This window comes from Anoplophora glabripennis, unplaced genomic scaffold (assembly GCF_000390285.2).
Source record: "Anoplophora glabripennis isolate ALB-LARVAE unplaced genomic scaffold, Agla_2.0 scaffold1353, whole genome shotgun sequence".
Taxonomy (NCBI): Eukaryota; Metazoa; Arthropoda; class Insecta; order Coleoptera; family Cerambycidae; genus Anoplophora; species Anoplophora glabripennis.
The window spans coordinates 25,821-48,910 of NW_019417430.1; the positions used below are offsets into that span (position 1 = coordinate 25,821).

The following is a 23,090-nucleotide window of genomic DNA, read 5'->3' on the forward strand; positions in this document are numbered from 1 at the left end:
AACATTATTTTTCTTCGCTTAATTATACAATAAATAAAGTGCTCTTTCATCATTTTGACAGTTTCCGAATGAAGCAAACTTATTAAAAACANGGTTTTAAGAGGGCAATGTCGATAACGTCGGGGCGTCCTACGGGTCCGTAATGTGTCGGTTCTGTCGGTCCGAGTGGCTAATGTATTATATGTTTTGTGACTAAATGTCTAATGGACGAAGGCCAAAGGAAGAAGAAGAAAAACCATTCATCATTTTCAATTTTTTGTGTTTTTCTAACCTACTTATTTATTTTAAAATGTTTTCTTTCCGATTTCCATTTAATACGCTAAAATTAATACATTGTTTCCAGTTAGTATTTAATTTTTATATATAAAACTGTCCCATCGTACAAAATTTTATTTCATTAATCATGAATACCTATCCCATAAGAATAATTATTCTTGATTCCTACATGTCTACACCAACACAAGGATTAGATGTGATGTACTCAGAATTTAGAGGGTCTGCTATTAATCAAGTTCCAATTATAAGATTATTTGGTTCCACTGAAACTGGTATGTTTATATTTCTTGATACAGAAATTTAAAATTATACATGTATGTACATACGTATGTATACACTTCTGATTTATAGGTAGAAAAATTATTTAGCTTCAAAAGTTTATTTAAGAAAAGAAAAATTAATTTTCTTTACAGGGTGGTTCGACTTTCTTATCGAACTTTAAAAACAACTAAATTATTAACATATAATAGTTTATTGTTAAAAACATGTTCAGATTTGATCATCTAGAACACCCTTGTCAAATTTTAGTATGTATGTACATTTAATGAACAAACATTATTTTTCTTCGCTTAATTTTACAATAAATAAAGTGCTCTTTCATCATTTTGACAGTTTCCGAATGAAGCAAACTTATTAAAAACATTTGTTAACAAATGACTACATTTAAAACATTTTAAGAATGTTTTACTTAAAATTAATTTTTCTGTAGCTCTAATAATGATAATAATATAAAAAAATTACCCACATAAGTTATGTCAAATAAGTTTTTCAAAGCAGGAAACTTTGAAAAATTATCTTATTATTCTTAACATAATTTATCTATCTATCAATCTATCTCCTAATTTGATATCAGTAAACAGTATGAAAATATAATTCCTGATACTGCTATATTATAGTCAAATAAATTTGTTGATAAGTTTCTAAATAATATTCTCTATGTACTTGCCTGCCTATAGACTATGTATGTATGTACCTATTTACTGAAACCAATAATTAATTTTTTATGAATGTGTACATTTTTTTTTAAGGTGAAAAAATTTGTCTTCATATTCATGGCGTTTTTCCTTATCTGTACATACCTTATGATGGAACTGAAGATGTTAACAGTTTAATGTATAAAATGGCAATAACCATTGATAAAGCTATAAATATTTCTCTAAATCAGGGTTCTTCGAATGCACAGCATATTTATAAAATATCCCTTGTATCAGGAATGTAAGTATTTCCATGTAAATTTAGTTGTATTTAGCTACTGAAAAATCTGGCAAATATTTGTAGAATTTTTAATTTTTATACAGGGTGTCCATTTTAATGTCCCACCCCAAATATCTCGAAACCCGAGCAGAATGAGGAAAAATGTTTTAGACAAAAGTTTTAGGGTTCGAAGGGGGACATACGATGGTGACCTTGAAAATGACCTTGAAGTCGATTTTCAAGGTCAAACGAGGGTCAACTTCGATTTTTCAAATGAAAACCCTTATTTTTTATTGCAGGATCGTATTCTACGGAAAAAATACAGATGTTTTGCAGGAAACTTTTTTTTCAAAAATGCATTTTTTTCCGAGTTTTTCACGAATTTCGTTCGTCATGTTGTTTGAAGTGTCAGATGGATCCTGGCTGGGATTCATGTGTTACCCTCGGCATTAGTGTTTCCCGATGTACACCACGTGGAGGTTGCCGATAGGATTCAGCACATCAATGCGATGACCCTTACGACGAAAAACGTATTTGTATGTTCAAGTAGATGAAGATACGTTTTTCTTCGTAAAAGTCATCGATTGGTCCTGAAAAGGGGATGATTAACACACATAAGGATCGTCTGGACAAAGTGAAGAGGGGGCGCGTGTGTTTCTCTATTATTTTGAATAGCTGCAAACAATTTTCACCTGATAAAATCAAAGGTGTGAGAGGAACAGTTCAAGACAAGGATAAAATTGCTGCCAAAAAATCGAGGGGAACGCACGCCCCCGTTCCTCTCCTCAGAGAACTCTAGCAGTCTCATGTGTGTTGATTTGATTTGTCAAGTTTGTGTTATTTTCTGTTTTTCTATTTTCCAGCAGCAGCGCGATCGGTAGGGGCAGATGGGGTAGCGAGCCTCTCCTGCCGCAGCTCCCTGCTCATGTAATCTTCAAGCGTCTTCGAACATGCGGTAGGGGCCCGGGAGTTGCGCGATGGCACGTTCTCGCTCGGTCTCTTCGCTCTCGCGGTAATGCTGATTATTGGATCGTACCGAACAATTAAAAAATTTGATAATTTGATAAGTTCCGTTGCCCTGCTCTCGAGCATTAAAGACTCAGGCAGCGAGTAATGCATGAATCCCAGCCAGGATCCATCTGACACTTTAAACAACATGACGAACGAAATTCGTGAAAAACTCGGAAAAAAATGCATTTTTGAAAAAAAAGTTTCCTGCAAAAAGTTTGTATTTCTTTCCGTAGAATACGATCCTGCAATAATAAAAATAGGGGTTTTAATTTGAAAAATCGAAGTTGACCCTCGTTTGACCTTGAAAATCGACTCCAAGGTCATTTTCAAGGTCACCATCGTATGTCCCCCTTCAAACCCTATAACTTTTGTCTAAAACATTTTTCCTCATTCTGCTCGGGTTTCGAGATATTTGGGGTGGGACATTAAAATGGGACACCCTGTATATTTTGTTAGATGCCACATTTTTATTTTGTTTATGACACTGTCTAATTCAGAATAGGTTGTTGCTGTAACATGTAATTTTTTTTAATAAAATAATTGTTTTAATTTCAAAAAACCAATCAATACTTACAGGATCTTTAGATTTAATTGAGAATACCCATATCAAATTTGCTTCGTACGATTTTGATGATTATATTTCTGTATACTTGGTCTTAATAAGTATGTGGTTTTAAAGTAAAAGGTTATACAAACATGAGTGCACGTGCAGTCAATAGTTTTGGAGAAATTGGTACCCTATAATAACATTTAGTCTTGTAGATGCATTAAGACACCCTGTATATATATGCCTAAAAAAATAACCATAAAAATTGTACAATACACTAAAATTTGCCAAGGGTATTCTGGATCAAATCTACACAGCTTATGTCCTTTTCAGACCAATGTATGGATATCACAATAAAAAGCACCAGTTTTTTAAAATTCACCTTTACAATCCATTATTAATTAGAAGAGTAAGTGATCTTTTAATGAATGAAACAACATTGGGTAAAATTTACCAACCTCATGAAACACATCTACCATTTGTGTTACAGTTTATGATTGATTATAATCTTCATGGTATGAGTAACTTGTTATTATCTGAAATGAAATATAGGACAGATCCAAATATGATGAGTTCTAATATAAGTTCTGAACTAATGTTACCAGCAACAGTAAAAAAAATGTCAGTTTGTGAGATTGAAGCTGATGCATTAGCTGAACACATATTAAATCGATTGGAGGTGGCTTCGGGGAACATAGGAGTAAACCCTGGAATAGCAGCCTTGTGGGCAGATGAAATGCAAAGACGCAGGAACAAAGGAGAAACATCCCAAATAGAACATTTGTTGGAATTGAAAAATACTAACTTGGAACCAACAAAGTCTCATATAGTATTTAAACAAGCTTTACTAGAAAGATTAGCCATTATCTCTACAGATAAGAATGTAACTAATCAAAATTTAAGTATGTCTGTATATCCTGTCGAAACTCCTGAAAATTTGGATATAAAAAATGCGTCAATGATAGATTCACAGACTCCATCAGATTTAGAATTAAGTTTAAATGAAACGTTAATTTCTCCAGATGTAAATGATACTAGTATATCTGGCGAGCTAGATGTAACTATGGATGAAGAGGCACAAGCTTTACTAAATATTTTGCAAAACCTAGGTGATTGATTAATGAATGAATGCATTTTTTTGTTCTATTAATTTGTATAATTATATAATTTGGATAAATTTTTAAATTTTCAAGTTATACAGTGCAGCGTTTCATAAATGAAGGCATTGTTTTCTTCGTCCAACCATAAGAATATTTTATATAAACATTTGCCCTGGAAATCTCATTGTTTTTGTGACAAGTTATATTCTATGTCCTTAAATATGTTTTGAGCAAATGAAAATATTGAAACAAGGTTTTGGCAACAGTGTGTTTGTCTGTATTTTGCACCCCATCAAGTAATTAGCTCAAATTTGTAATCGTAAGAAAATATATAAATATCTAAAATTATGCAGGATGTTTCTTTAAAAAAAAAGTTGGTTTACTTTAAACAGGTTTGCGATGTTCATTTGATCAATTTGATATTCTGTGCTTCTTGCAACGTTTGTTTCAATTTCATTCTATTTCCAAAAATAACCGGTATGTGGGGTGTAAAGTATAGAAAGAGAAAATTATAAAAATGGGACACCCTGTATATTTTTACAGGGTTTGTAGCGGCCTGGAAAACCGGGAACACCGGGAAAGGTCAGGGAATTCATTATTCTTCATAAAAACAGGGAATAGTCAGGGAATTTTGAAAGTATCCTTGAAAGTTCAAGGAATTTCATGATTGCAACTGACAGTTTTGTGAAAGCCGGCCCTGGGTTCTTGAAAGAAAAAACTGATTGTGGTCTACACATACATACATACGCGGTAATGTAAACGGTGACAGTAACGATGGCGGTGGCATTTAAATGTGACGTACAGAAACAAATGGGTCGAAACATATAATTATGTCATTGCTTGTCAGCGTTATGAGCGGTCTTTGTAACGTTCTACCATGTGGTAGTGGTAAGATGCCACTTGTTGTGGTCGGCAACTGACCAACCACGGTCCAGATAAAATACTGCACTGCCAAAAATTTTTTGAAAGTATAAACTACTCAAATAAATTATTAAAAATATATTTTTTACGTTTGAGTGCCACCCTTATAATTTTTTCTAGTATTTTACAATTGTGTGACTGATTTGAGTTCTCAATGGTTAGTAAGCATATTAAATTTGAGTGCAAATTAAAATAAAAATTTGGTAATATGAATTTTTTTCTGGACCTCGTTAACATTTTTTAAAAGTAACCGGACCCCAACTAAAGTTATTTGCCGACCCCTAGATTGTGTAAAAAGCCATAGTGTATTGTATGATTTGTCTCATCTTCATTATAAAAATGTCCGTCTTAAAAATGAAGCATGAGATGAAATAGCAAAAATCCTAAATAAAGAGCAAAACTTCAATTTCAACAATCATTTTAAACGGTAATGGGCCGCTTGCTAATGATTTTATAAAAATGGAAACAGGTTATCAGAAATGCCGCTGCATTAATATGTTTCATTTTGAATAACATTACCGCCACAGCTTACATTACTGCGTAAGTATATGCAGGCCTTTAATATGTTTCAATTCGAATAACGCCACTACCATTGCTACCACCACTGCTTACATTCCCGGGTTTGTATGTGCAGGCCTTTATAAAACGATTTTTGGGTTTAAAAAAGGATTATGAAGTCTAGTCTAGAAAAACTTTAATGCATAAACACCAATTGGTATGTAAAAATGAACTACAAGTGTTTTTTTTTTATGTCAGGAAAAACCTAGAAAAATCAGGGAATTCTATATTGCTTTTTTACAGTGATATAAGGTTTAATAGGCATTTTCATCAAAACTTTTTTTAATGCACATGCGTCAATATCGGCCATCTTTTTTGTACCGTTTTTTTGTAAACATTAATTTTTTCATATTAAGTAGTATCCGAACATACATGATCATATATATAATAACAAATTTCATGTTTTGCTTCAAAGCATTAAATTATTTATTCAATAAAACTCGCGATTAACTTGAATATTGATTTTCAACAATTTTGCCAGTACCAAGAATTTATTTTTAGTTAACTAAAACTAAATTACAATAACTATTCATTTTAATTGTATTTAATTTTAATTATTGTTTACGTAATAAGAATACAGATGCCTATAACCTCTCAGTCAACTCTTTTCTATTTCCTTTTTGTGGACGTTCGTGACATAGCTACCTTTTTAATTGTTCACAATTATGTGCTTCGAGTGAACAATGGATTAGTAATGCACCATCAATAATTTGTTCTAAGGAACTATTTGTGTGTAGAGATAATACTGTTTCTCCAGCCGTTATTAACAAAAATAGTAGGAAACTTTTGAATTCCCAACTTCCAACAATTCCCAACATGGTGGTTGTGCTTGGGTCAGGTCATAAAATAGCATATATGAGTCCATCTTTTATAGTAAAAGAGATATGGCACAACTTGGCCATATCTTCCTTATTATTAGAAATAGTTGTTGTTCCATTTATAAACAAAAATCTGGCTTTGTGATGTTCGTTTGTTTGATTTGATGCAAAATTCTGATACTTAAAAATAATTTAAAAATTTTAAATTTAAAAAAAGATGTTTTTTTTCTATTTCCATATTTTCTGCAATATGACACATTACTCAAAAAAGTTATTTATTTTATCATTTTTAAATTTCAAATTCTGTTTTGAATAAAAATTATCCTGTTACATAGTTTTTACTATTTTGGAACATATTAGCAATTTATGTATAGATGTGTTTAAATAAATTTAAAATTATGCATACCAAGTGTCTAGCAGTAAACAGCATTTTTCTCATTCGTAATCAAGAATACTTTCTTTTATAAACATTTGCCCTTGTATACCTCATTTTTAAAATATGTACAGGCATTTTAAATATAATATTAAAAAAAATTGACAAATTTATCAGAAGATAGGAATCTTTGAGGATAAAAGAATACGGAGACATATCAAAACATGCAGTGGATGTGGCTTGGATAAATTTTGTGTATCGCATTTAAAAAAATAACAATTTTTTTCTAGTAACAAGCCATAATTTTTAAGGAAGATGTAACCAGTATAGCTCATTTATATCACTGGAAGCTGAGACTTAATTTTTTCATGTGGAAACTTTTTTAATAGTTTCAATTAAGGGGATATTTGGAGATATAACATTTTTTTTCACAGAACACTATCTCAAAAAGATGATTTCAAGTGTATATAAGAAAATATTCTTCAATTTAATTGATGAAAATAGTCCTTTATTTTTGTACATATAATTGTTATACCCTGTATAAACAATTTTTTGAGAAATCACTGGTTTCCCCGATATCTGAAGTTGAGAGTAAGTACTGTACAACCTGAAGTAAAAAATATGGAACAAGTTGGGGAAATGTCTGAATAGGGAAGTAGAATCACTGCACACATATTGTGCATATAAAATTCCATTCCAATAGTTTCATTTGTTCAGAAAATATTTAGATATAGAGCAAAGGTTTATATAAAAAAATTTTCTAAAGTTTTGGATGAATAAACGGCTCCTTCAATGTTGACATGTAGCATTAAATCCTTTATTTTTTTTGCTTAGAGGCTAAAGCTAAAGAAGACATGGAAGAAGACAGTATTTTATCACAGGTTGTTAAAGAAAGTTATGAAGATAAGGAATTTGATTTAAGTATGCCATTGGAATCTGTCACGACTCCAAGAAAAATTATTCTAGAAAAAGAAGACAGTGATGATGATTTGTGTAATACTACTTTAATTCCACAGCTAGATGGAGAATGTGATAATGAAATTGAGGTAAAATTAGAGGTAAATAGCGATCTTTGACTTTTATTCTAAGTAAATAATAATGTATATTTATTATAGAATTACGACGAACTGTTTGTTTTTAATAATGTATGTGATAGAAGAATAACAAGATCCTTCAAAAAGTCCCTTGACGATGAATCCAAATATATCAAAAAGGAACAAAAACTAGTAAAAAAGGCTCTTTACGTTCAATTAATAAGAATAGATGCTGTTAAGAAAGGCAGGAATATGCCCCTTTTATCTGACCATTTTGACTTTGAGTCAAATGCAGATTTTCCCTTCACAACCATTAATAATCATGTCAAACTTGAGTATGCTAATGAAGTCAAACGCGAAGATGCTTACCAAGTCAAAGTTGAGAATGTTGAAGAAGATAATACTCCTGCTGAAGATATTGCCGAAGAAAGTAAATCTGACGTGGTAAAAGAAATATTAAAAATGCGGCAGAAAAGAAAGTATGTACGAAAATGGAAAACAAAAACAACAAAGAAGACGCTAGCTCAGATAAAGAGCTGGGAATATCAAATTAAAAGAGCTAGAGTAAGGTATCAACTTGTCAGGATGATGAAAAAGATTCATGACAAAGAACATAAAATTTGTATAATGTTATCAGAAAATTGGAACCCCATATTTAGAGTTATTCCTGGGAACAACTATCGTAAGTATTAATTGTAGTTTGTTTGCCATACTTTAGAGGGGGAGGGTGTTGTGTAAATTACAGTGAATTTATAGCAATCTTTTATGACGAGGGTTTTAGAAAATCTAAGCAAGTTAGTAACAATGTACCAATTATACAAGGTTTTTTCCAGGATGTGATAGTTTACAAACTGACAATACATTCAGAAAAAAGGCATATTTTTAATTCCTATCTTTATCATTAAATTTTTTTTGTCTTTACACGCTTGTTGAATATACAGAAATTAGCGTATGATACTATAAACATAATGACACCCCACGAAGCGCTTTTATGGAATTATTAACACATGAATTGATCATAATTATCGAGTATTTTTACAAAATCGTTTTCTGTGATCTTTCACTGCGAAAAATTAAAGGAATCCTTGTAATTCAACATTTTTATAGTTTAGATGGATTTGCTTGTTTTATCCTTGACTTACTAAAAGTGTGTTACTTTAGAATGTAAATATCGCACCTCCGCTAGAAAGGAGTCGCAACTCAAAAAAAATGGTTTTGAGAAAAACTGTGTTAAAGTATTTTATCCGCGACTATTGTATAATGTACCCATTATACGTCTGTTTGCTCGACCTTATTATTACTCTAATATACTGCCGTGATTAATGAGTCATTAATCACTACTGTCAGATGCTTCCTTGATTTAGCTATAATATTATATTGTTCTGCTACAATCAATCGGTTTTTAAAATTTTATCGTGTAAATCACTAAATATTTTCAATTCAGTGCTGTACATATAAAAAAAAAAAAATTAAAAAGTGAATTTTCCTAGACAAGATTTGAACCCGGGACCCGCGGTTGGAAGGGAAAGAGCATCTACACTGAGCCATCAGCGACTTCGTTTCTGCGTGTCGTATATCTGTTTCTTAACATACCATGTTTTTCGAAACATTTCATAAATCTAAGTAGCTTTTAAAACAAAACAAATTTGACTCAAACCTGTCAACATTATTGTTTGTGTGCATAGATTTCTCAGTGTTTTGATATTTTGTGTTAAATTGTGTTAAAAAACGAACTAAAAACAAAAAAAAACTTCAACAAAGATATTTAGTAGTCGTGGATAAAGTATAGTATTCTACTCCCGTATAATGGCTATTATTCACCCGGTGATTTAGGCCACTCGCCTGCGGCTCGTGGTCGTAAACTTCACCTCGTGAATAATACCCATCATTATACGCTCGTTGAATAATATACTATAATTAACTCCTACCTTCCACAAAATACAAGTGTCACTTCTACCATCTAGCGAGTAATAGTTCAAAATAAAAATATGACGCTTTTGTGGGAGGAAGAACTAGTAATTTTAAATCTTGCTGCATATTTAACTCATTAAGGACGTTTTTTGACTTGTGACTCTTTTTTTGCGGGGGTGCGATTATGAATAATATGACTATTTGGTCCTTGTCTATAATGCATGGGTATTGTACATAATCATTAGAGAACTTGGATGGAGGGTTAAATATTTTAAAATTAATTACATTCACTGGACATAATGTTAAATTCTTTATAGACACTATATACAGGCCATAGGATATATGTTGAGATAGAATTACAAGAAAATAATAAACCAATAAAGTAACTGCAAAACACAGTACCTATGCACTGCAAGCTGCTATAGTGAACATTACGTGCTGCCAATGTTTTTCTACATACCTCGGGTGTCGAATGCGGTTAATTCCAAGAAAGAGATGCAGGGATCTTGAAATTTTATCTCAACAAAAATTGTTCAAAAACATTCACAAACATTACTTTGCACTATTGCTCTAGTCGTTATGTATCGTTATACATAACGATACATTCAGTGCTAAAGAAACACTATATTGATGACACATATACACATCATACACACCACACCATAACCTTTCATATTCATTAGGCTATTAGGAATTGCATCACTTGTGGTATTTGTTGTAAAACAGGGGAAGCTCCCTCTTCCACAGATATATTAGTGCCACTTTAACATTATTGTTATATTACAGGTTTATTGATTGGATTATTCGTATTTTTGTAGATTTTTCCTTCTTGGAAATGTCTTTTGATTTGTTACACTACTGTATACTAGAACTGTGAATTAATTTTGAGGTATGTAATTACTTACAATAGATGACATAACGTAACTATATTTCATCGGACAGTTCTGTAACTATATTCATGTCAAAGCTTTGCCATTAGGCTTCACTTTTTATTGTGTCATTTTGCTGAAGTGTAACCATATTTTTTCTCCACTCCAACGATATTAAATTACGGGCCAACCAAACACCATTTGTGAAAAGTTGTACTTTTCCTGTTTAATTTAAAGATAAGTGCTGCTGAAAGTCATCAAGTGCTGCTGAAAACTTTTAGTGAACATACTCCATCAATGTTCTAAGTGATAGAAGTGGTGATTTCGATACAGATACAGATGAATTTATGTTAAATGTAAAATAATGGGGTTTGTCTGATCATGCATCAACATTGACAGCATTGATTGAACACAATTGATGTGTCTGAGCTGTGCATTGAAGGAAAAACGGCTGCAATTCGAGCAAAGGGAAAAAGTAGTGACTAGGGATGGACAATACTTCGAAAAATCAAAATTTAATCAACATGTGCCTTAAATATAACTTACTGCAGAATAAGTGTGATATATATGGTGATACATTTAAAGTTTTTGTTAAAAATCTTGTTTGAGTACTGATGCTGTTATTGGTCAATTAGCTTAGCGTAACTAACTTATAAGTCTGTCATTAAGTATGTCCTTTTTTCCTGTTTTTTTTCTCTATCTTATCTGTTTTTTTTTTGTTTTATATGTTTAGATTAGTACATCTTAGGCCAAATATTTTATAATAAATAACAGTCTGTAATTGGATCATTGCGATCTGTAGATTGTTCATCAATAAATAAATAAATAAATAAATAAATAAATAAATAAAAATAATATTGTACACAATTTTTCACAATAAAATCTTGAATTTACAAAAAAATTAATTGACAGTCCTAGTAAAACTAAACTGCCATATACATTTTTTATGAGCGTTTAAAGTATGTGGAGATAGGCGAGGGAAGAGATAGCTGCTATGAAGGTACATGCTATTGCTCTTTCGTCGAGCGTGATTGGTTCACTACTGATCACCTCTATATATACGTGGCAGGAACAGCTAATCACATTCAACGAAAGAGCAATAGCTCGAATAATATAATAGATGTCGCACCCTTATTTGTTCGCGCAAATAATAAAAACAAGTGTCAAAATTATATAACGTAACTAAATTGGTACTATTTACTAAATATTAAAAGTCACTAAAATTCACCAAAATTGGTTGAAAAAATTGGAACTCCAATTTTCACCCATTTAGGAAATTTAACAGTTACTTATGTCTTACATGTATTATTGCATCAAAAATAGGTTATTTTAAATCAGATTTAACTTTTGCTTATAGGAAAATCTATATCACAAAGCACAATGGGGGCAAGTGAAGATACCAAAATTAATATTATTTCTGACATTATGTTGAAAACAAAAAACTATATTGACCCAAATTTACACTTAACTCTTCAGTATCCCACAAAGGAAACATTTCTGTATGTTTATAATAAAAATGTATATCCAGAAGTAACCGAGGTTACAGAGAAATTCGCTAGAATTGAAAATGAAGAGATCCTCAAAAAGTTTATAAAAATCGAATTTAGTAAAATAACAGATGATAATAATAATAATAAAACCGATTTTAAACAGGAAATAAAGAAAGAGTTAGACCTGGAAGAGACTACTCAGATAAATAAAGATGGTACAAACGGAGTCAATAATTCAGTAGAAATTTTGGGAAATAATGATGATGCATTTTCAAATAATTTATATGTTTTATTAAAAAATAGTAATAATTATATGGAAGATAACATTTCTACAGAAAACAATACAGTGAGAAATTGCCAAAATCTTGTAATTAAAGATATAACGCCTCAAGTTGATAAACAGCTGAATCAAATATATTTCTCACGAGAAATAATAGATGCTGATAATGACAAACATTTTTACATATTTTCTTCCAAATACTTAACGAGTGTTGATGATGAAAATTTAATTAACGAAATTAAAAGTCAGTCACTGATTCAGATAGTAGAAACTATAAAATTGATCAAAAAGGAATTGGACAAACACATTTCACAACTTAAACAACCCATTTATAACAAATACAATACATCAACAAAAGATGGTTGTGACAAGTTTAAGGAAGGAAGTAGCATAAATAATTCAGGTAGTAAACAAGCAGAAGATATTAAAGATACCCATGTGAAACCTGAAAAAGAATTAAAAAATAAAAAACTCAAAAAGATATATGTACATAGAAATTCAAATGAAAATAAATCAAACCCAGAATGTGAAGAAAATATTGTCAAAAATTTATGCAAATCGCTTTATATTAGTAGCGACATCAATAGAAATTTTAAGAAAAAAAATGTGAATACTAACTCAAAGTTGAAAAAGTGTGTTTTTTTGGATGGAACAGTAGACTCCAGTTCTTCTTCCGAAGACGAAATTGGTACACTGAAACACAAGAAACCTTTAATAAAAAAGGAATCTACATCAAATTTATTTCGGTATTCCGCTTTACCCATCACATTTTGCAGCTCCCCAGGTCCGAAGAGTCAGGATTATCCTTGTAAGTAGATTAAATGTAGAAACATGTATTTTTCGAAACTTAATCAAAATTTTAAAATTGTCTGTACCAAATAGTCATTTAAAAATGTTCTATCAATTACTCATTATTAGTTGAGTAGCAACAAATTTTGTTTGATAGTTTTATTCACATACATTTCAATTTTTCAGCTGACAAACATCTGGTATCACAAAACACAAAAAAAAAGTGAGTCAAATAAAGTTTGTGGGGTAGCTTTTTGTATGCTTTAAAGCATATTGTCAAGTTATACAAATACTTTTGTTAAAAAAATGCTGCTGCACCTACTTGAACTGAAACAATGCTTGCAGCTAATTTAATGCTTCAGATATTACAAATTTTTTTAACAGGAGTTTTTGAGACCATTGCATCTATTTACTATCATACTTTCAAGTTTGTACGTTTGAAAAATAAGGTTTGGAGTGTTGTAGTTAGTGATGTTGCTTTGCTTAACATATGTAAATACATACATACACATATCGTAGGATTCATAGGTGGAGATCGGACTTTATCACTTTATAACATTATACTTAAGGGCCCCACAGACTTCCTTCCATTCGTGCAATACGGATCAAATCGCGCTAACCGAGAAAGGCAACGTTCCTAACCGAAACAGATTTTACACGACGGTGAAACCGTACCACTTTTTTCTCCACACACTGCGTGTCTGGCACGTTCGTACAGATTCATGAGGCCCAATTCGCGCGAATTGAATGATGTCTGTGGGGCCCTTAAAAGTTATTTTTAAATTATTCAAAGTAGGCTAATTTTGAAGAAGTAGACAAGAAGTACTTAAAATATCTAATAAAATTTATTGATAGTTAGTTTTAATCAAATTTGCACAGATTTCATGTTCATGTGCGATATTTTTCTGTAACATTAAATTTTTCAGTTATCATTCAAACATATTTTTTAGTGTTCAATTACATTTTTATAAAGGTGCATAAAATTTATTTTTGAATGATTATGATACAAGGCATATCTGCAAAGTAAGACTACTCAATTTTTAAAAAATCGTAACGGCAGTATATGAAAAATTTACATATTCAGAAAGGTACATCAAACACTATTTTTTTACGTAGTCGCCTTCAACCTCAATACCTTCGTTAAAAAAATCTCCCACCTCCTCTTGAGCTTATTGTTTCATGACACTGTGGACTTCATCGTCCGTAGAAAGCCTTTTTCCACCCATAAACACCTTCAGAGAAGAAAAAATATGAAAATCAAAAGGTGCCGGGTTAGAACAGTGAATAGGGTGGTTGATGATGTTCCAGGCAAATAAATCCAAAAATTGCTTTGTGACGTTGGCCGTTTGGGAACATGCACTGTCGTGCAATAAACACACTGCCTTCGTTAACATTCCCATTCTTTTGTTCAGTATTTTCCTCCTTACTGTTTTGAGGGTTTCTTATTACCGCACAGCATTAATTGTTTTCCCCTAGGGTAAAAAGTCAATGAGAAAAACCCCTTTTCCGTCCCAAAACACAGTTTTGCAATTCTTCACCTTCCGGTTTGAAGTACTCAAGAAATTCCATTTAAAAAGTGATTCTGTTGGTTTTGTGTTGATTCGTGAGCTGTTTTGGTACCCACCTCACACACAATTTTCGATATCCAAGTACTTATACAAAAAAAATTACCATTTTGGGACTCAACTTGTGATAAGTATAATTTAAAGTGCCATTCTATTTTTTTTCTCTTGTTAATAAAATGGACACATTGAGAGCATATATCAAGAAACAGTTGAGTAGCATTAAAATAATTTTTATTATCTACATATGGACCAGTTTATTGAACAAAGGGTATGGTATATGAAATCATGGTTTTAGAAATACCAAGAATATATGACTAAACCAAGAATTTAGTACAAAAGCGTTCCTACCGAACAGTCAAAAGCAAACAGTGATCTAAAGTGATTCAATCTGACTGTTTTGCACTAAACGCCTCAATTATCTAAACAAATAAAATAATATACTTATTTTTGTTTAAATTTTTATATTAATTAAAACTGTACCACCCCCCTAGTTAATGAGGTTTTCCAGGTTCCCCTCATTCCTGACCTGAATGGTGGTTAGGGCCTACCAACATAAGTTGTTCCTGGGCGCAAATGCGGCCTGCTTAATAATAATAATATGCCGCCTCCTCTCCCGCACAAGTCTCCGACTTCTGGGCTAATTTTCGTGGTTAGAATGAGGGGATATTATTATTATTACTATTATACAGAATGAATGGCCAGTAATAAAGTAAGTAATTTTCTAAACTTACAGCATGCAGCAAGAATTAGGGGATTGGCTGTGCCCCCCTGCCCCCTTGGCTACGCCCATGTTTATATCTTAAAAGATTTTCCTTCACATAAATGTTATGCATCATTTCAAAATTTTATTGAGTTGCAAAATTCAACAGAAGGTATTCGTTTATAAAAAAATATGTTTTAGTTGTAACTGAAAAACTGGTGGTACACAAATATCACGGACACCACTGAATTCTATGCAAAAAACTGAATAAAGAAACATCGCTACAAAAATATGTTATTCAATATTATCCAGAACGATGGAAAAGGGAAAATGCCATGTATTTACTAAACAAATCAAAATATCAAAATGTAGATGTAACCTTTCAATTTTTATCGAATTTCAATTCCGATAAATCATAACTTCTTCTCATCTACCTCTACAAGGATTAAGAGAAACTCATCAAAACTGATATTTAGACAATACCTTGAAGAGAGTGTCACAAAGACAGAGAAGTGAAAATCCTCTTGGTAATCCGATCTCTAATTATAATGAAAATTTGAAACTTGCTGGTGTATATAAGTTTTCCATAGAACTTAATTACATTTATCCTACCCTTTCCAATCTTATTTATCATAGATTAGGTCACCGTTCATATTAGTTTAACATAAATATAACTGCATCAATTCATATTAATGTTTTGTTAGTAAACCTAATATAAATAGAAAAAATAATAATGCTAACAGTAAATGTTCATCTGCCAAAATACTTAACAAATACGATGTAATAAAACCGTATTTGAATTATTATAACTAGAGTTCGGGACTCGGTCGGATGATCATAGCCGTCGCGTCGGCGTTTTGCTACAGCGCTCCATACGAAACCGGTAATAACGGCAGTTATTGGTTTCGCGTTTGCTTCATATATACGTGTTTTAATATTCTAATTATGTCGAAAACGCCAAGGGATAAAAAACGACCTTACGCTGATAAAATACGCAAATTTATTTATTTTTATTTATACCTACCTGTTCTTTTATTTGTTTACGACGAACACTTCTGTGACTAGCTGACGAAAACCCCGAACTCTAATTATAACTTTATAATTAATAGAAGAAAAATCACATCATTTTAACTTGTGCACTTGAAGCAAAATGTAAATTATATTTGTAAATGTATTTTTTCTTTATTTGGTGAGTAATTTTTGGTCATTAATATTTTAAAGATGATAAAACTGTTTTAAATTTCACATTACAGCTGCGAAACGGCAGAGACTTCAATAAACAAAGGTAACACTCAACCAACAGTCTGTGATAACGCTAAACGTAGGTTAAATTTTGCTAACACTTCCTTACAAACAACATTCATTGAAGAAAAATTAGTATGCAGCTATTCTCCTTTCAAAAAACAGCAAAGTTTAACGTGGGAATTAAAACTTGACAAAACCTTGAAGTCTCATCATCTTGAGGTTCCAGAGGAAACTTCTAAATGCATCGATAAAGATCTCATTAGCAGTGAAAATGATAACGAAAGTAAATCAAACATTATATCTATCATTAAAAATGCAGATGAGGATATAAATATTAAAAATACATTTGCACATAGTGAAAATTCTAATAACTCTGGAAACGAATCAAGCACCACTTTAGTCGACAAGGAGTGTATTTCTAATTCTAGCCATAGCGAAGTTTTTTCAGACTGTGATAGTGACGAAGAAGGAGATAGATCGTTCTTCAGGTCCCCTCAAATTGCCAATAAACTAAATTTGTTGTTAACCACTGCAGAAAAATATGACAAAGATACTAATTACAATGCAAGAGAAGGGACTTCTAAAGTATTGACTCCTCATTCAAATATTAGCAGCCAAAAAAGTTCAGAAGAAATTACTCATTCTTCTGGTAGTTCAAGTTTTGGATTATTGACACCTTATCAACACATAGCTGAAGAAGTTTGCCATTTAGATACAATACTTGAAGATGATTCTAGTAAAAAAAATGTTTGTAAGAATAATGAAAATGAATTGTTGGACAGTGATCGTTTAATATCAGCGGTAGATGTTAATAAACGTGATAATTCTTCCATAATTTTAAATCCCATTAAAAAGGCACCTACAAGAGATGAAATCAGTAAATCTTTAGATAAATATAAAATTCCTTTCGTTAAAGAAAATGTACCTTTCTGTAGCAACACTGATGATGTTACGGGAAGTGTAGAAGTTGGTTATAATGTCTTAAAAATTATCAGTAAGACAAGTGCACATATGCCAGAATTTGAATCACAGATGGATGGTATCAATAATTTTAGAAAACTTACGATGAATAGTATGTCTTCTACCCTAGAATGGAAGAAATCAAACATAAATAATTTAGCATTAAGTTTTTGCAAGGACAGGCATTGTATTATAGAACCACTTAAAAGACCGCCGTCATTAACAACAGTAAAGAACTGGATTCGCGAGAAATCAAAAAAAGTTGTTACTCCAGAAAAGAAAACTGAGAAAATTAAAGTTTTTATTCCGTTAAGTCCTGGAAATAATGGCGACGATGATGACATTAACATGTCTTTAACAATTTCTCCTTGCACTCCTGTTAATTCTCAAAGTATTAATAGTCAAACTGTAATATCTAGTCAAACTCCAAAATCTTCTAAAACATCAAGTGACTCATGTCAAACCCTAGATGTTCAAAATAGAAAAAGAAAGAGAGAAACCAAACAAAAATTATCTCAATCATTGAGTTTAAGGAAATCCTTGTTAGTTTCTCAAGATAAATCAAATTCAAATAACTCGTGTCAAATCACGGGTGTTAGTCCAAACAACACATATGCTTTCGATCACTCAACAGAAAATTTGCAAGCAGCACGAGCTGTGATTGAACATCAACTTTTAACATTACTTGTCATGGAGCTTCACATTCGAACAAGAGGTGAATATAAACCTAATCCAGAATATGACTCAATACGTGCAATATTTTACACAGTTTTAAATGATGTGCCTGCAAACCATCCTAAAGCTCCAAAATGTAAAGGTGTTATTGCAATAAATTCTGTACCTCTTAGTCCAAGTGGTCTCAAAATACCCATCTTAGATGGAGCTAGTGTAAATTGTAATGTAACTTATGTGGACTCGGAAGAAAATTTACTAAAAGAATTTTTGAAACTTATAGAATATTGGGATCCTGATATATTTGCAGGTTACGAAATTCAAATGCTTTCTTGGGGATACCTTATCGATAGAGCCAGCATACTAGGAATTAATTTGAAACCTCTGCTCAGTAGAATTAAAGAAGATAAGAAGTATAAAGATGAAGGAGGCCAAAGTGAGTTGCAGATAACTGGAAGAATAGTACTGGATGTCTGGCGATTGATGAGACATGAAATAGCTTTACAGAGTTACACATTTGAGTCTGTTATTTACCATATCTTGCATAAAAGGGTTCCCCAGTACTCTTTTAAGGATTTATCCTTTTGGTGGGATCATAGGACCACACTGTATAGGCATCGTACAGTACATTATTATTTATTTAGAGTAGAAATGGTACTGGAATTGTTTAATAAATTAGATATAATTGGACGTACAAGTGAATTGGCAAGACTGTTTGGAATACAGTTTTATGAAGTATTATCTAGAGGGTCCCAATTCAGAGTTGAATCCATGATGTTGCGTTTAGCCAAACCTTTAAATTTTATACCAGTCTCTCCCTCCGTTCAACAGAGAGCGTTTATGAAAGCACCCGAGTATATTCCACTTATACTGGAACCAGAATCTAAACTATATAATGATCCCGTTATAGTATTAGACTTCCAAAGTTTATATCCTTCAATAATCATAGCTTACAATTACTGTTTCACAACTTGCTTAGGCAAAGTGGAATGTCTAGGAAAAAATACTTCCTTTCAGTATGGAGCAACTCAGTTAAAGGTGTCAAGAAAGCTTTTAGGAAAATTACTCAAAAGGGATCTTTTAAACTTTTCCCCGTGTGGTGTGGGTTTTGTTAAAAAGGAAGTACGAGATGGAATTCTTCCCAGAATGCTGAGAGAGATTCTTGATACTCGTTTAATGGTTAAAAATTCAATGAAGGAAAATAAGGAAGATCAATTATTACAAAGGGTTCTTCACAATCGTCAGTTGGGTCTCAAATTAATAGCTAATGTTACATATGGTTATACCGCAGCAAATTTCAGTGGAAGAATGCCGTCAGTAGAAGTCGGAGACAGTGTTGTAAGCAAAGGTAAAATACAAATATCAAATATGTATTATAAAGAGCGTTATAAAAAAAAAACAAGATTACAAATTCTTTGGGAAAAAATAATAGCACATTCCTTATGATTCTTTTAAAAATTAGGATTAGATTAAATCGGAATAACAGATTTGTGCCTCATACAAGTCACAAATGCACACTTCAACTGTTTTAATAAGAGAGAACTGAGGTTGTAACCTTCTGCAATTTGTTTTCATTCTTATAAAACTAAATTAATATAATTTGTGTGAAAACAAATATTTTGTGTAAGACATATAAATATGAGGGTTGCCTTTTATATTTCGGGAGTAGGGAACAGAAAAGAGAATTAATCATCGTATATAGCTTTATTGTTTTTCAAAATATTCTCCATGAAGATCGATACATTTTTTCTATTCTGATTGAGGTGCCTATTTCCAAAATATGCATTTTGAACGCATCAACCGCTTCTTCAGGTGTCGAAAAATGTTTTCATAATTTGCTGCTGCTGTGCGGGAAAAAAAAAATTTGGGTGCCAAATCAGAGCTGTGCGACGGATGACTCATCAATTCGACTTTTTCATTTCTTAAAAATTCGCTCTTTGAGCTGATCTGTAAAGGCTCGTATTGTCCTGGCGGAGAATGATGCGTCTTCGGCGGTTGGCTTCCCTTTTTTTTCCGAAGACTTCTGACAAGCAAATGGTTATGTACCATTCAGAATTCACCGTCCGACATTGGTACAGTTATCCCATGGCTGTTTTTTTTCGAAAAAACAGGCAACCATTTGCTTAAAAGAGATTCGTGTGCGAACAACTTTCGTTGGATTTGGCTCATTTTGAAAAGGCCTTACAGTAGACTGCATACATCCATGATTCGTCACCTGAAATTCATCATTGAGTGAACCATAACCAAGACTGAATTCGATATACTGCCGATATATAGTGTTTTTTGATGGTGTTTCATAACCAAAAGTCGAATTAAGTTCATCGATGCACTATCGTTGATAATCCATGTCGAAAGTTGTTAAAAATAATTGTATAGAAATGCTTTGCAGAGAAATGTTCACGCTTAATTCCATTTTTTGGCTGAAATGAATTTTTCAAGCCACTGTAAATAACACAAACGGCGCCTGTACGTCAAAACGTTCTGAGTAAGTATATCGACAAAATGTAGAACTTTAGAATAGGGATGTCAGTCGTCAGATGGCAGCATCAGGATTGTCCATTCCCAAAATATAAAAGGCAACCCTAGCAATACATTTAAAAAACAGTAATTTTAGTTCTGATGTTTAAATGTTATGCAAAGATATATCTGAATTGACACCATCTAAAGACATTTTTGTAAAGCTTATTTTGTTTCTTAACAGTAATTCAAAAATTTAACAGCAACTAAGTCAGTATCCCATATTCAAAGAAGTTGCAATCACTTGTAAAATTAAAAAAATTAAAAACTAGTTTTAAATCAAAGGCTAGAGCAATAAATATTGAGGTCCATTGGGTTGATCCTCTTTTTCTCTATTCACTCTTCGATTTTTTTTAATAAAAAATACATAAAAAATGTGCTAGCATAAGTCTATGCAAAAATGAAATTGAATATCTTTAAAAATAATGTTAATAAGTTTATTAGAAATCTTGTTTTACATTCGTATTTCGACACACGTGTCCTGAAAAAGTGCTGTGTAAATAAAAATGGTATTAGTAAAAAGTATAACCATCAAAATGCATATTTTAAGGAAGAGAGACCCTTCAGCGAGCAATAGAAATGGTTGATGGGACTCCTGAGTGGGGTGCCAGAGTTGTGTATGGGGATACTGACTCATTATTTGTATTGGTGCCTGGGAAAAGTAGACAGCATGCTTTCGAGGTTGGTAAAAAGATTGCACAGGCTGTTACGAAAGCTAATCCTGACCCAATAAAGCTCAAATTAGAAAAAGTGTACCAACCATGTATCTTGCAAACAAAAAAACGATACGTCGGATATATGTATGAAAGCCCTGAACAAAAAGATCCTGTATATGATGCAAAAGGTATTGAAACTGTTAGAAGAGATGGATGTCCAGCTGTTAGTAAGGTAAAAAACATAAATTAACTACATTACAGTATTATAAACAGTAAAAATTATGTTAATTTTTATCTTAAGAAGCATTTACAATAATTTATATAAATTTTCTATCACTACATTGCTATTACTATGAATATATACATATTAACTCAATTCTATCTATTTTTTTTCTGTGTAATTTTCTAGATGTTGGAAAAATGTCTGAAATTGCTCTTCGAAACTAAAGATATCAGTTTAGTCAAAAAATATGTGTTACGTCAATTTAACAAAATAGTCGCTGGTCGAGCAAGTATACAGGACTTAACATTTGCCAAAGAGTATAGGGGAGCTTCAGGATATCGTCCAGGTGCTTGCGTGCCTTCTTTGGAATTAGCAAGGTAATGAAATAACTATTTTAATTTTCATTACATAATTTTTAATAGATAACATGTAGGTACTGCAATTTTTTGCTCTTTTGTTTTTGAATAACTTATCCACTTTCACAAAGAGTGCTTTGGAAACATCTAATTATTATTCCAAATGAAAATGGCAAAATTTAATTATTGGCTGTTTTGTTTTCAAAGCGCTCTTTGTAAAAAAAACAAAAAAATGAGTTATAACATATGATAATTGTAATCGGAAAGATGAACTGAAAAAATTGGAAATCAATAATAGCACCTATAAGAATAAACAAAAGTTTCTTCGCTAATATATATAGCTAATATAACTATAGATTTAACGTATTCATGTTATGATAAGATCTTTTTTTTTGTCGATGTCAATACTTATTTTCAATGTACAGAAAATGGACAGCAGTGGACAAACGAAATGAACCAAGAAGGGGCGAACGTGTACCATATATTATAGTAAACGGGCCACCAGGTTTGCCACTTATCCGATTAGTCAGAAGTCCTAGAGATTTACTTAACGATCCATCTCTGAGACCTAATGCCCTTTATTACATTACTAAGGTTATCATTCCTCCCATTAACAGATGTTTTAATTTAATCGGTGCTGATCTCAATGTATGGTAAGTATTTTATTTATTTTCTAAGTACATACATGTATTAGTAATTTTTATTTATTCAAGGTTTAACCAAATGCCCCGAAAGCAGATTCAGTCTATTCCAAATTCTGTCTCACCGGGAAAAAAGAGTACCATTTCGCAATATTTTTCAACCATTAGTTGCGTTGTCTGTGGAGAACAAACTCAAACCGGTATCTGTGATATATGTCTTAACAAACCACAAATCACCACTATTACGTTAGTGGAAAAACTGAGAAATTGGGAAAGAGATAATTACAATTGCAACCTGGTAAGTTTATTTCATTCAATTTTTATATATTTTATTTAGTAATGCACCACCTCACAGAATAAACACATACAAATAAATGAATATAT

At 31.8% G+C, this 23,090-nt stretch overlaps 1 protein-coding gene across 2 annotated transcripts in view; it reads left to right on the plus strand.

Annotated features, from left to right (window-relative positions):
* Positions 1–396: 396 nt before the first annotated feature.
* Positions 397–23,090, plus strand: part of LOC108916130 (DNA polymerase zeta catalytic subunit) — a 26,399-nt gene continuing 3,705 nt past the window's right edge. The window contains exons 1-12 of one of the 2 annotated variants that reach the window (XM_018722331.1): positions 397–548; positions 1,305–1,491; positions 3,362–4,137; positions 7,633–7,856; positions 7,914–8,514; positions 11,970–13,190; positions 13,358–13,394; positions 16,690–19,661; positions 21,381–21,718; positions 21,896–22,086; positions 22,491–22,718; positions 22,779–23,004. In XM_018722331.1, the coding sequence (XP_018577847.1) occupies positions 404–548; positions 1,305–1,491; positions 3,362–4,137; positions 7,633–7,856; positions 7,914–8,514; positions 11,970–13,190; positions 13,358–13,394; positions 16,690–19,661; positions 21,381–21,718; positions 21,896–22,086; positions 22,491–22,718; positions 22,779–23,004 (7,146 nt within the window). In that variant the 5' untranslated portion in view covers positions 397–403. Of the gene's footprint in view, positions 549–1,304; positions 1,492–3,361; positions 4,138–7,632; positions 7,857–7,913; positions 8,515–11,969; positions 13,191–13,357; positions 13,395–16,689; positions 19,662–21,380; positions 21,719–21,895; positions 22,087–22,490; positions 22,719–22,778; positions 23,005–23,090 lie in introns of those variants that run through there. The other variant, XM_018722332.1, reaches the window with a different exon arrangement.